A 14003-nucleotide genomic window follows, 5' to 3' on the forward strand; every position below is an offset into this window, starting at 1 on the left:
GAGGGCCGTTGGTTGATACCATGTCAGCACTGAGTGTATTTTCTCAGTATCTTTTAAAGGCAAGCAACACAAAGCACGATCAATTCCAGGAAGATAAACAATGACCACAGATGCTTCCGTGGAAGTTTATGGTTCACAGTGTCTGTTTGCCTAAGGCTGCTCCCTTCAGGCTGGGACAGCCTCTCAAGAACTCTCTATACGCAGAGGAACACAAATCTTCATTGAAAACAAAGAACGATGATGTTGGCAGACTCATCGTGATTAAATTACAAGCAAGAAGTCAGTCGAAGTTAACTCTGGAAGCGCTTCCCATAGAAAATGCTGCCTTTACTCTCAGTACTTGGTAGGCAGAAGCAGGCTAATCTCTGTGAGTTCAATGACAGCCTGGTTTACATAGTGAGTTCCAGGACAGTCAGGAAAAAAATCTCCAAAAAAATCCTCATAACAAGAAGGAAGAGGAGGGCAGGGAGGGAGGGAAAGAAGGGAGGAAGGAAAAATAAAGAGGAGGGAAAGATCACACTTGGAATAAATATATATTCTTCCTTTTTCAAGACAGAGTTTCTCTGTGTAGCACTGGCTGTCGTGGAACTTGCTCTGTTGCCCAGGCTGGCCTCAAACTCAGAGATCTGCCTGAATCTGCCTCCCAAGTGTTGGGATTAAAGGCATGTGCCATCAGTGCCTGGCAAATACATGTTTATTTCTATAATCAGCTGGTTTTTTACTATAGAATATGCCAATAGAGAGAGTTCTTGAGAGACTGTCCCAGCCTGAAGGGAGCAGCCTTAGGCAAATAGACACTGTGAACCATAAACTTCCACGTAAGCATCTGTGGTCATTTCCTGGAATATACACATCCTGCACTGAAATGCACAAGCCATTCGAAGACAAAATTTAAAATATATCTGAATTTGAATAAATAAATAAATAAATAAATAAGCTGGGCCTAGTGGCATACACGTGAAAAGCAGAAATTCTCGTCCAGCCTGGTCTCTACATGGAGTGTTTAAGGCCAGCCATGGCTACAGCCCTAAGAACCCTAGCTGGCAGGCATTAGAGGGAATCAGTGGTTTGTCTGCGGACCAGCCAGAAAAACTGATAACCCGACCAGTTCCTAACAACAGCCTGGAATTGTTGTCTGGACAACCCCGGGGCTTAGTGCGGGGGGCAGGGAAAAGGGAAAGTTGCTAGGACTAGCTTTGGCGCGGTGATTGGCCGGTTTTTCTTGCGCTCATCTCCTTGGCAACAGACCGACTGAGGACAGCAAAGAGCGGGCCTCTAGTGTGGAAAAAGCACCATCAGACTCCTAACCTGTTGGCAGCAGAAAATTCTGGGGAGCTGTCCTAGACCAGAGCTGTGTCTATGTCTGCACCTCTGGCCGGCAAAAACAGCTTTCACCAGGACCCTGAGCGGGAAGCACAAAAGAAAACTTGTTTGATCGCTCCTCGCCAGCGCTCTGCTCTCAAAATCACTAGTAAACCAGGCGTTCAGCAGTGGCCCATGAGCCCCCGAAACTCCACCCCGACATCAAGACATGGCTCAAGCTTCTTGTCCTTTCACGATACCCCATCACCCACGAAATCATCAGTTTCTTTCATCCCAACATTAGAGACCCGCGACGCTACCACTTCAACTTATTTGTTCTTTGTTAAAGGTGCCCGTTTCTTTTGAAGTTTCTTCTCTTGTGTAATCTGTCCCTGCCCATCACTACACATCCAAATGCACCGAGCACACAGCGGGAGGAGCTGAAGTCACAGCCAACAAGATCCATTGTGCAAGTGAGTCAGTATGCTAAGTTCCCATGGATTTAACAAGTCTTTGAAAGCAGCCCCCGCCTTTATTAAGTAGTTCCAGGAGAGAAGCCCTTTTCACAGGAGAGAGCCCCCACAGCCCCTCACACTGAGGCACACAAAGAGATTCCATTGCTGTCTGAGTGACAATCGTCTGCGCAGACAAACTACGGGTAGCAGTCTGTCTTTCTGGCTTCTATTTGGGAAATAACCATTTAGCCAGGCATGGCAGTGCACGTCTCTAATTCCTGCATTTGTGAGGCAGAGGCAGGATGATCAGTCGTTCAAGGTCATGTCTGACCCCACAGTGAGGTCCAGGCCAACTACAGATACTTGAGCTCCTGTCTAAATAAGACTTTTTTATTTTCCAGACTGGGTTTCTCTCTGTGAAATCCTGGCTATCCAAGAACTCTCTCTATAGACAAAGCTGACCTTGTACTCAAAGATCCATTTGCTTTTACCTCCCAAGTCTTGGGATAAAAGGCATGTGCCACCACCACCCAGCTAAATAAAACATCTCCTTATAAAGATTTAACATTTTTAAATTATGTATGAGATATATGATAACTACATGTGCACCCGTGTGCAGGTTCCTGCAGATACTGGTAGGCATCATCAAAACCAGGCACTGGAGGTATTGGTGGTTATGAGACAAAGAAGAGGCCAAGGCTCAGCGAGTGCCACGCACCCTCGGGCCATGCCAGCTGAAGGGACTCCCCCCCCCCCCCCCCCCTTCACAGTTTCAGAAGTAACTGGCTTTCTTCAGGTTGAGAAATCTGAACTTACAGACTTGGGCTAGGTGGGTTTCACCTATAATCCCAGTACCTGGAAGGTAGAGGCAAGCAGTACCGGCTACATAGCTGGTTCATGCTACCCTAAGCTACACGAAACCAGGTCTCAAAACAACAACCCTGGGTGAGATGACTCAGTAGGTAGAGATGCCTTCTGACAACTGGAGTTACACACCTGGGATCCACACAGTATAAGATAAATCCTATGAGTTGTCCTCTGACCTCAACAGGTGTGCTGTGACACGGCCACACACGCGTTTAAATACACCAACAACAACCACAAAAATTATTATTATTATAATTATTATTATTATTAATTTTGTTTTGGTTTTTGAGACAAGATTTCTCTGTGTAACAGTCCTAGCTGGTCTACACTCATTTCATAGACCAGACTGGACTCGAACTACAGAAGTCTGCCTGCCTCTACTTCTAGAGTGCTGGGATTAAAGGAGTGCGCCACCACACCCGACTCAAATATTATTTTTTTTAAAAAACCCTAATGTTCTGGAATAGATGTCTGACAAAAAAGACAAGTCAAGGCTAGGTAAGACAGGCTTCCCAGGCCAACAGCGGCGGCTCAGAGTTACCTGAACAAGGACGCCTGGTGGAACCAAGAGCTACCCCATGCTCAAGCACCAGGCAAACAGAGCCACAGGGCACAGCTTGAAATCCAGGCCTTTAATCTGCAGCTAGAGTGCCCGCCCTTCTAGCCTTGGCTCCTTCCGAGTCACTATGTCCACCTGGTGCCAGAAGTGGCGCCTTGCAGTTCCCTGCCCTCACTCCACTCCTTCATCCCACTGGCTAGGACCCAGCGTCTTCCCAGAGCCCTAGCATCAGCGGGGCTGTCCCAGTGTCTCACTGCTCTCTCTCAGGCTTTTAAGTGGGAGCAGGTGGGGGTGCTGTGAGTGCCCCCGCCGCCGCCGCCGCCGCCCCCAGCATGAGCATGGCCAGAGCCTTGGGACCAGTGGTGTGGATCTTCTCGTGTCGGTGCAGGTTGGAGCGGCGGCTGAAGCTCTTGCCGCAGAGTGGGCAGGAGTAGGGCCGCACACCACGGTGTGTGCGTTGGTGGGCAGTGAGGTGCGAGCTGTGGCTGAAGCTCTTGCCACAGTCAAGGCAGTGGTAGGGCTTCTCGCCTGTGTGCGTGCGATTATGTGCGATGAGATTGGAGCGCTGGCTGAAGCACTTGCCACACTCTGGGCACGGGTAGGGCTTGACGCCGGTGTGGGTGCGCTGGTGCGTGACCAGGGCGGAGCTCTGGGTGAAGCACTTGCCGCAGATGGGGCACTTGTGGGGCTTGGCACCGGTGTGAGTCCCCTGGTGTGTGACTAGGTCCGAGCGGCGGGTGAAGCGCTTGGCACAGCAGTCGCACACGTAGGGCTTCTCACCGGTGTGGATGCGCTGGTGCTGGATCAGTGTGGAGTGGTGGCTGAAGCTCTTCCAACACGAGGGGCAGGTATAGGGCTTCTCGCCCGTGTGGATGATCTGGTGCTGGATGAGGTGTGAGCTGCGGCCGAAGCGCTTGCCGCAGTCTGTGCAGGTGTAAGGCTTCTCGCCCGTGTGCGTACGCCTGTGTGTCACCAGGTGCGAGTGCCAACTGAAGCCCTTGCCGCACTGTTCGCACTTGTATGTTTTTTTGCCCGTTTCATCGTCGGGTGCCAGACCCTCTTCGCCACTTTTCAGGGCCTCCTCCCCCTCACTGGGTTTCTCTGGGCCACTGTCCTCTGGGATCTTGAGAGGAGGTGATTTGGCTGGGGCTGGCTTTAGATGACTAGCTTCCCCGGTGTCTCTGGCCAGCTTTGTACCTGGGCCACCAGCCCATTGTTGATCACACTTCGGGTCTTCCCCCGGGGCCCACCTGGCCCTAGTTCTTATGGGTTTTGTGTCCTCTAGGGTTGCCACGGCCAAGGTTGGAACCACCTTCTCCATTTCCACGGCTCCTGTAAAGAGATAGGCTGCCAGCTGAAGATAAACTTCTGGAGAGCCTGCAAAATGAGAGGGCAGAGCAAAAAAAACAAAAACAAAAACCCGGAGCTAGATTCTGGGAGATAGGAACAGGCAAGGGGAAACTGGGGGACCCTCAAGGCAATAGCCACCCTCTAGCAGTAGAGATGTCTTGCATGCATATCCACAAGGGGATACCCAAACCTTAGCACTGGCTTAGACCCTCACCTGAACCAAGGCTTCTCCTCTCTGCAGCTCCTGTGATCCTGCTACAGCTTGCTGTCTGGCCCTTCCCCTGAACTTGGGGAACCCAGAAAGGTCTGCTGAAGGGAAACCCTGTCCAGAAAGAGAAGCTGAGCTTCTGAGACTGTACCCCACAGTAGGATCATCCCCCAACCTGATTCCACCCATCATGGTCCATCTCCACCCCAACTCAACTCTATATATAGGGCAAAGGGGAGACAACCCTTCACCCTAGAAACCTCAACAAAACAGGCCAGCACCTGGGAGTCTGGAAGGACACTGAGCGCAAGCCCTGGGAGGCTGGAAGGACACTGAGTGCAAGCCCTGGGAGGCTGGAAGGACACTGAGCGCTAGCCCTACCTAGACTACAGGGAGACTATCTCAGTAGATTAGTTAGCAAATTTTTAAAAATTCCAGGCTTGATGGCCTGGAATTCCATTTAGAAGAATCAGGAGTTTAAGGTCATCTTCAGGACTGGCCCGAGTCCCATCCTTAGCACCACATAAATGTGAAGTGAAAGAAAACAAGTCCATCCTCTCCCAGTGCTTGGTTGGCCCTACCTGTTTCCCTGAGGTAGGAGCAGAGGCTGCTCGGCTCTGTAGGAGTGCATTCCTCGTCCTGGAGGACACGCAGTGGGCCCAGCAGTAAGAACCACAGAAGACCACCTTACCCCTGCACTTGCATTTGGGGGAATCAGGTCTCAGGCAGGACTCTGACAGGCACAGGACTACTGCGCTGTATCCCAGAGGGGCTTCCTGTAGTCGGTCAGAGTAGAGCTGTGACTCCAAGTCTCAAGGGGGAAGGAATTGGCTAGGTCTCGACCCAATTGAGTGCTAAATTCTCTCTAATCTCCAGGATTCACTTGGAGATTGTTGGTCTGAGCCCCGGAAAATGCTAACAATGGCTGGTAAGCAAACCCAAGATAATTACAGGAGTGGGTGGGGTCCTGAGGGGGTACTGATGTGCCCAGTATGAGTCTCAGGACCACCACCACCGCAGTCACTGACAGAACTGCCAAGGCAGTGGGGCTGGGAAGATAGTTCAGTCAGTCAGGTGCCTGCCAGTAAAGTGTATGCAAGGATCTAAGTTCCATCCTTGGCAAGCACATTAAAAGCCAGACACAGTGGTAATGTTTGCAGACCCAATGATGGGTGTGTGGACACCTGGAGCTCAATGGCTATCAAGCCTAGACAACTTGGTGAGTTCCTGGCCAATGAAAGACCCTGCCTCAAAAAAACAAACAAACAAATAAACAAAACGAAAGTGACCTGGCACGACTTTAATCCCAGCTCTGAGAAGTAGAAGCAGCCTGAAGCCTGGTCTACAAATTGAGTTCCAGGACAGCCAGGACTACATAGAAATCCTGTCTCAAAAAATCAAAAAACAAAACAAAAAAACAACTCACCACTGCCAAAAAACATGGAAAGCACTTGGAGAGTCAAGACTCAAGGCTGACATCTGGTGCGTGGCCCCCCCTACCCCCCCCCACACACACACACAGACACACACACACACTGCTTAGGCTCAGGGATTCCACCTTAACTAGCAAATCTGATGGATGGATGGATGGATGGATGGACAGATGGATGACAATGAAGAGCTGAAAGCATCATCAAATTCTGTCAGAATCAGTTTGAAACTGAGGAGTCAAAAGCCTGGACTTAGACACAGCCCTTCCCACTCTGGAGGAGCAGGCTTATCCTGAGGGTTGTTTGAAGCCGCTGCAATGCCTCTGGCTTAAGGATCTGGGAGGGTGGCTGATGCCACATCTGACCTGGGAGCCTCCAGATGAGCAGACACATGATGAGCTGGGAGGCTGAGGAGAACAACTTGTGATATGAGTGCAGGGAAAGAAGAAACACCTGCACAGCTGCCTCTTCTTTTAATTATCCTTTGAGACAAGGTCTCACTCCTGCTCTGGCAGGCCTGGGACGCTTGTGTAAACATCAGTCCTCTAGCCTTTGCCTCCGCCCCCACCCCACGACTGCTGGGCTTACAGATGTGACTACAGCACCCAACACTGGCTGTTCAAATTCCAATCTAAGTTGAGCAAACAAAATTTAAAGTTAACCCCTCCTGTCTTCTTGCTAGAACTCAACAGGCACTTGGCTTGTGGTCACTGTTCTAGGACAGAAGTCAACATGTCCATCTGTATGGAAGGTTCTGCAGAGCAAATAAAGAGAGGAAAGGATGGGTACGGTGTGGGTAGGGAGGGCATCCTTCAACACTCCGGGGCCACAGGAAGCCATTGCAGATGAGCCTTACCCAAAGCCAGCCCATTCTTTCCCTGTAGTACATCTCTGTAGAAATTTTGCTGCCTGTGGTCCAGCCTTCCCCACTCCTCCCGAGAGAGATACAAAGCCACATCCTCAAAGGTCACCGGCATCTGAGACAACATGAAAACAAGACTATTCAGGGTTTGCTCAGACATGGTAAGAAAAAGTGACAGCCCCAAGATATGTGACAAGACCAGGCCTTCAAGCTGCCGCCAGGACCAGGGACCCCATCACTTGAATTTGAAAGCTGGTCAGAAGTGTCACCCAATGATGGTCCTCTGTGGAAGATGATGGTCAGGAGCAAGGCAGCATTTTAGGGTACATGGCCAAAGATCAGGCCCTCACAGAGCCTCTACCCCATGCTCATCTCTCAGAGGAGTGTTCACAATGGCAGAACAGTCTCTCTGCTTCTCCATCAGCTGTGCCAGGATTACTATGAGCCCCAGGCCCAGGCAAGGGCTCTCAGGTGGCCCCAGCAGCACTTTAGCAAGTCACAGGCAGTAGGTTCTGACTCCATATCAGAAAGGTCACAAGCTGAGCCAACTACAGGAAAGAGCAGCATGTGATGACCAGGAAGAGTCCCGCCACTGTCCTGGGGCAGCCTGGAGACCCTCAGGAGTCACTCACCTGGGACCAGGCAGTGAGAAGTGCCGCAGCCATCTGTCGCTCTCTGGTCCGTCCCCCTCGGGACAGGACAGGAATCCAGGGAGAAGGAAGAACTGTGGGAAGACAGGTTCCTCAGAGCAGCCAGCACCCTGCTGGGTCATGCTGCTTCCCAGCTACTTCGAACCTCACCATAGATTTAACCAAAGAAGCAGGCCACACACTCTACAGCCACCAGGAGGCAGCTGGGAATCTGGGGCCCTGGCATCCCTCGGTAAAACCTCAATCCTCCCCAGAATGCCTCTGCAAGAAAGCACTTCTCCTACCTCCACCTGGCAGGAACAGGCCTCTGTCCTTAGGGCCAGGACGTGGGGACATCCAGCTCCGTGTTCCTGGAGTCCTGTCCTCCTGCGATACCCCCTCACAATATGGCTCTTCTGGCTCTGCCTTAACATGTGTCGACTCCTGAGAGGTTCCCAAGGGCACTGTCTCCTCCTCCCCAGAGAGCATGTCTCCACAGCGTTGCCCATTACCTGGGAACTGAGGATCACAACCTATCAGCGTGGGCTGCAGATCCAGCAGAGACACTCAGCAGTGCCAGGTGCACACAAACGTAAGGCACACCTTAAAGACTTAGCCTTCCTTCATATCCAGGGCTCACCCTAGCAAGGACAGCCAGCAGGAAATGGAAAGTGTCAACCCCCCTGCCATAATACCTGGGGCCAAGGCACCCTGAAAGCAGTTGCCACCTGTCCACTCAAGCCTCATACTGCACAGAGCTGTGGACTGCTTTTGTTTAATATAGGAGAAAACTAACTACACTAGGCTTAATAGCATCCCCCCACCAATCACTGTCATCCATAAATATAACTTTATTTGGAGCCAGGCGTAGTGGGCACACGCCTGAAAGCCCAGCCTTTGGGAGATGGAAGCAGGAAGGTCAGAAGTCCAGGTCATCCTTGCTTGGCTACACAAACAGTTCTAGACTACATGAGACCCTGTCTAAAAACAAAACAAAAAGGAGAATGTGACCTGATTTAACGAAAGGAGCTTTTACAGAAAAAAATTAAGCTACCAATCTTGAAATTAAATCATTGAAGCTGGGCAGTGGTAGCTCATGCTTTTAATCTCAACACTCTTGTGATTTCAAGATCTCTGTGAGTTCAAGGCCAGCCTGTTCTTCTGAGGCCAGGACAGCCAAACAAACCAACAAACAAAAAATCCCTGTCTCAAGAAGAAAGAAAGAAAGAGAAAGAGAGAGAGAGAGAGAGAGAGAGAGAAAGAAAAAAGAAAGAAAGAAATTAAATCACTGGAACTTTAGCCCTACATCTAATGATTCAGATCTTGATAAGAAGAGAAGGTACAGTCAGGTCTGGCAGTGCCAACATGAAAAGTTGAAACAGGAGAATAGCAAGTTCAAGACCTACCATGGCTACTAAGAGACTTCAAGACCACATAAAAACTTAGCAAATCTGTTTCAAAACTAAAAAGCTGAAAGAGGCCTTGAGATGTAACTTAGTAGAAGACTGCTTATAGTATGTATGAGAACCAGGGTGCAGCTCTTAGTCAGTCTCTCTCTCTCTCTCTCTCTCTCTCTCTCTCTCTCTCTCTCTCTCTCTCTGTCCTCCCCCCCCACCCTACCCCTGCAAACACAAGCAGGAGGCTGGGCAGCATAGCTCAGAGTGCTTGCTGGGGTTATCAGGTCTGATCTCCAGCACTGTCCAAAAACAAACAAAAAGTAAAGGCACGGAGACTGGGAAATTTTCTCAACAGTTAAGAGCACTTACTACCGCTGCATGAGACCTGAGTTAGGTTCCTAGCATCCATACTGGACAGCTATGAGAGACCTGTACCTCCAGTCCCAGGGAATTTCATGCTCTCTCTGGACCACAAGCATTTCTTTCTCTCTCTCTCTCTCTCTCTCTCTCTCTCTCTCTCTCTCTCTCTCTCTCTCTCTCTCTCACACACACACACACACACACACACACACACACACACGCATATACATATAAATAAAAATAAGAAGAAGAAAGGAGGAGGCCAGAGAACAAGATGGAACCAAACACATACTTGCTCTGGGAATAGCCAGAGCCATGAAAAGTCTCCCTTCCTGAAAGCCATCCAAGGGAGCAGGGCCTTGTACAACTATGAGAGAATAAACCCAGGTGGTCTTAAGCCTCTCTGTTAGTAGGAACGTCCCAGGCAGCCACAAGAAGCCAACACATCCAGGCTGAAGATCCAAGAGCCTGAGCCACCAAGCTCTAAAGTCTCCACTGCACTGGGGGATGACTGCCTGGTGAATTCCCACCTAGAGACCACGACGTAGCCGGCTGGCCTTCCCCTCCCTGCCTGGGACTGACAGACCGGTGGTCTGGACTCAGCCGCTCTACTGCCTGCATAAAACAGTTATAAGGAGCTAGTAGTTGAATGAGAGACAGTTGTCTGCTCCAGAAAGCTCTAGATAAACAAAGAGCAATGCAAGTAATTACTACTATTACTCCACCAGTGTGCAGCCAACAGAGTGACATCAGCGGAGAATGCAGATATGAAAGGCTCATCGGTATCGGAGGAAGGGACACTGGATACTGGTAACAATTCTTTGCGCTTCTACACCATAAAAAATGGCAGCACTTATACTAGCGTATGTTTATAACCACCAGCAAAACTAGGTGGGAGGATCGCAATTCCTCTGACTTGGTCTAGTAGTTCTGGGGGTTCTCGGTTCATGGACCGCAGAAGTCATCAGTCACACACTGGCAAACTGCTTACAGACGACTCACACACTCATGATCTCCTTCAAGCCTCCCAGTGACCTAGTAAGACAAGTAGGAATGAGTCAACTTTACACACAGCACAAGTAGTTCCCACAGAGCAGGGCAGCAGCCCAAGGTTATACACCAGGCCTGGGGCCCAGTCAGAATCCTCTAGCTCCAAGCCCAGGGTCCAAGCCTGGACCTGCAAAGATGGCAATTACACACACACACACACACACACACACACACATCCCACATGGGCAGGCAACAGTTACACAGGCAGAACTAGAACCCAGAGAGGTAAGCCATGAGGAGGCACAGCTCAAGAAAAAGAAAGTGTGCAGTAAAGGGACTTCCCTATGAGCTGTGTGCACTATGCCCCTTACTGGACAGAGCAAAAACAGCTACGCTGAAAGACCAGTTGGAAGCTTTTTCCCATGAAAACATTTTTTCCCTCTTCTCCCACACCCCTGCCCAGTGCCAATCCATCCTCCCAGTGACTCTCACGCATCCTTTTGTCCAGACATTGGTTTTGAAACACCTTCTCCTCCAATTCAAGGCGTCCCTCCCTCGCACAATACCTCGTGGGACTTCTTATTCTCAGTAGCCCCGATGCTTTGACTGTCTGCAGACATCGTCCACTTCAGAGCCAGGAAAAACAGCAAACGCTTCTCTCCCCTGCTAGTCGAGCCCCGTCCAGGTTTTAGCCAAGAATCTGGAAAAGAGGAAAGAAATCAGCAACTTAGGAACACTTCCAAAGTGTTCCGCACTCCCCATGCCTGACCACAGTGCATACAAGGTCTGCCAGCCACTACGGAGCCCCGGGGTGAATGATATATTCTGGTTTCTCTGGAAGGAATGATATTGTCCTCTTTGTCACTGAAGCAAGAGCCCTAAATCTCAGTGAAGCCAGCTAAGGGCAAGTGAGGGCTGAACGGAAATCAGGGCTTCTTGTCATGAGGTACAGAAACTTCTGTGGAGAGCCAGCCAAGGAGGCGCCAGTGCGTTGATGCGTGCTGTGTGCCCCAGCTAGACACAAAACTTCTCCTGAAACCCACGATCAGCCGTCCTCTCAAAGCTGCAGCTTCCCACCTGGGTATGTTCATCGTGGTCGTGGCCTGCGTGGTACATGTCCTCATCTTCCCATTCCTGGGTCCAGCCTCCTCATTATCTCTTGCCAGCTTTCCACCTTTGGCCCTGTCCCCTCTGCAAGCTGACTGCACGAGCCGATTTCCAGGTGCCTTCTCTAGCATCCCCCTTCTCACCAAGGAGAAGCAAATGAGACCCCGGGGGTGGAGCCCCCTCCGGAGGGTGAAACGAGTCTCTGCAGCCAGAACAGAACGGATGGAAAAACCCGGTGGAGGCTGAGATTAGGGACAACAGGAAGTTCCTTCCAGATCCCATTCCCCAACTCAGCTGCTGTTTTACAGGGTTCCCAGATTCGAGGGTTCCGGTCCTGGGGTCCCTAGCTTCGGCTGCACCTGCTTTTTTTGGCTTGGGAGAAAGTGTCAGATCGACAGTGCTGGCTCACAATGCTTACTATACCCAGCGGTATCTATAAACATGAATCAGAAAAACAGAAGATGCTCCGAGCGTTGTGGCACATGCCTTTAATCCCAGTGGCAGAGGTAGGCAGATCCTTGAATTCTTGAGTTCGAGGCCAGCCTTGGCTACAGAGAGAGTTCCAATACAGCACAGAGAAACTGTCTCCAAAACAAAACAAAACAAAGATGTATTCATTTCTGAGTGTTTGGTGACTCAAAGACAGCACTGCAGTCATCATAAAGGAGCGGCGTTGTTGTACTAAGCTGAATGGAAGGGACAGGCCATTCTCTCTCACACACCACACATCAGAAGGTCATATACTCTCTGGAGCCCGTCAGTCCTCCAAAACTGGCAGAGTGCTCGATCCCTGAGTGCACTTAGGAAACAGGATGGGACTCTCTGTAGCCCACCCTGGTGCCTGGTTTTTAAAAGGCTCATTCAGCAGGGCGGGCGGTGGTGGCCCACGCCTTTAATCCCAGCACTTGGGAGGCAGAGGCAGGTGGATTTCTGAGTTCGAGGCCAGCCTGGTCTACAGAGTCAGTTCCAGAACAGCCAGGGCTATACAGAGAAACCCTGTCTTGAAAAACAAAACAAAACAAAACAAAACAAAAAGGCTCATTCAGGCTCGATAATAGAGGTGTATAGAGACTGACCCAGGGTGGATTTGAGAAGAGTAGGGGGAGATATGGGGGATGGGCATAGTTCATCTACATTGCACAGAGCTCTCGAGGAACTAAGTAAGATATTGTGTATTTGTTGTCTCACTGTGTAGCCCTAGCTTCCCTGGAACTCATTATGCACACCATGCTGTCTCTAACTCACAGAGATCTGAAGATACTATATTCTTTAAAAAGACTGAGGGTGGCATGGAGTAGTGGAGTGATAGCTCAAAGGTTTAGAGCATTGGCTGCTCTTCTAGAAGACCTATGATCAATCTTTAGCACCCACATGGTGGTGTTCCTAGGAGATCTGATACTCTCTTCTGAATTCCAAGGGTCTTGCACCCACATGACACACAGACAGATATATAGGCAAAATACTTATACATGAACAATAAAAAAAAAAAAACTTTTAGAAGGGGGCTGACTCAGTTGTCCACGGTCCTAACTCTACCTTCAGACCTGGGGAACTAAGGCTATAAGGGGGAAGAAAGTGCCTGCTTCTCACTCCATCCAGAAATCTTTGGGACAGAGCACCGGAGTGTTATAGGAGAGGTGTGGAGCCCTAGCCCGAGAAGGCTTCCTGTGGGGGTCTACAGGAATTCACCCTGTACCTGCTGGCTGTGGCTCATCCAAGCCTTCTGAGACTGGACCTTTCATTCCAAAAGGTAAACACTAGGAGCTGAACAGTGGTTTGTTCCTATCATCTCAGGAGTAATCAGGAGGCTGAGGCAGAGAATTACCAAAAAGTGAAGCCAAGCATAGAGGTCTATATAATTCACATAAACGTGGGCTATGTAGCAAGACATTGCCTTTAAAAATAAACAACAAGGTCTGGTGAGATGGCTCAGTGGGTAAGAGCACCAACTGCTCTTCCAAAGGTCCTGAGTTCAAATTGCAGAAACCACATGGTGGCTCATAACCACCCATAATGAGATTTGGCGCCTTCTTCTGGCGTGTCTGAAGACAGCTACAGTGTACTTATTTATAATAATGAATAAATCTTCGGGCTGGAGAGAGCAAGATTGACTGGAGTGAGCAGAGGTCCTAAAAGTCAATTCCCAACAACCAGATGAAGGTTCACAACTATCTGTACAGCTACAGTGTGTACTTATATGCATAAAATAAATAAATCTTTTTTAAAAAATGAACAACAGGCTGGGTAGTGGTGGCGCATGCCTCTAATCCCAGCACTTGGGAGGCAGAGGCAGGCGGATTTCTGAGTTCCAGGACATCCAGGGCTATACAGAGAAACCCTGTCTTGGGAAAAAAAAAAAAAAAGGCTGTGGAGCAGATTAATGATAGAGCATTTTTCTCATATGTGCCAGGCCCTAGGATTACATTCTAGTGATTTATAAAATGAATAAAGTAAAAGTTAATGGCACTATTAAAAAATGATTGGAGA

The 14003-nt window shown here is 49.7% G+C and overlaps 1 protein-coding gene across 4 annotated transcripts; it reads right to left on the reverse strand.

Moving 5' to 3' along the window:
- Positions 1-2864: 2864 nt before the first annotated feature.
- Znf205 (zinc finger protein 205) lies at positions 2865-11789 on the reverse strand. 4 transcript variants are annotated; one of them, XM_031350720.1, is made up of 7 exons: positions 11487-11789; positions 10976-11109; positions 7968-8181; positions 7666-7757; positions 7028-7148; positions 4748-4855; positions 2865-4515 (listed from the first exon to the last, which is right to left on the reverse strand). In XM_031350720.1, the coding sequence occupies exons 2-7, from the start codon at positions 11027-11029 to the stop codon at positions 3455-3457; spliced, it is 1650 nt and encodes a 549-aa protein (XP_031206580.1). In that variant the 5' UTR covers positions 11030-11109; positions 11487-11789; the 3' UTR covers positions 2865-3454. The 4 variants fall into 4 exon arrangements, with proteins under 4 accessions (XP_031206580.1, XP_031206577.1, XP_031206578.1 ...); XM_031350717.1 differs by having other exon boundaries at positions 2865-4560; XM_031350718.1 differs by lacking the exon at positions 11487-11789 and adding an exon at positions 11191-11294 and having other exon boundaries at positions 2865-4560.
- Positions 11790-14003: the final 2214 nt, after the last annotated feature.

Source organism: Mastomys coucha, unplaced genomic scaffold (assembly GCF_008632895.1).
Source record: "Mastomys coucha isolate ucsf_1 unplaced genomic scaffold, UCSF_Mcou_1 pScaffold5, whole genome shotgun sequence".
NCBI lineage: Eukaryota > Metazoa > Chordata > Mammalia > Rodentia > Muridae > Mastomys > Mastomys coucha.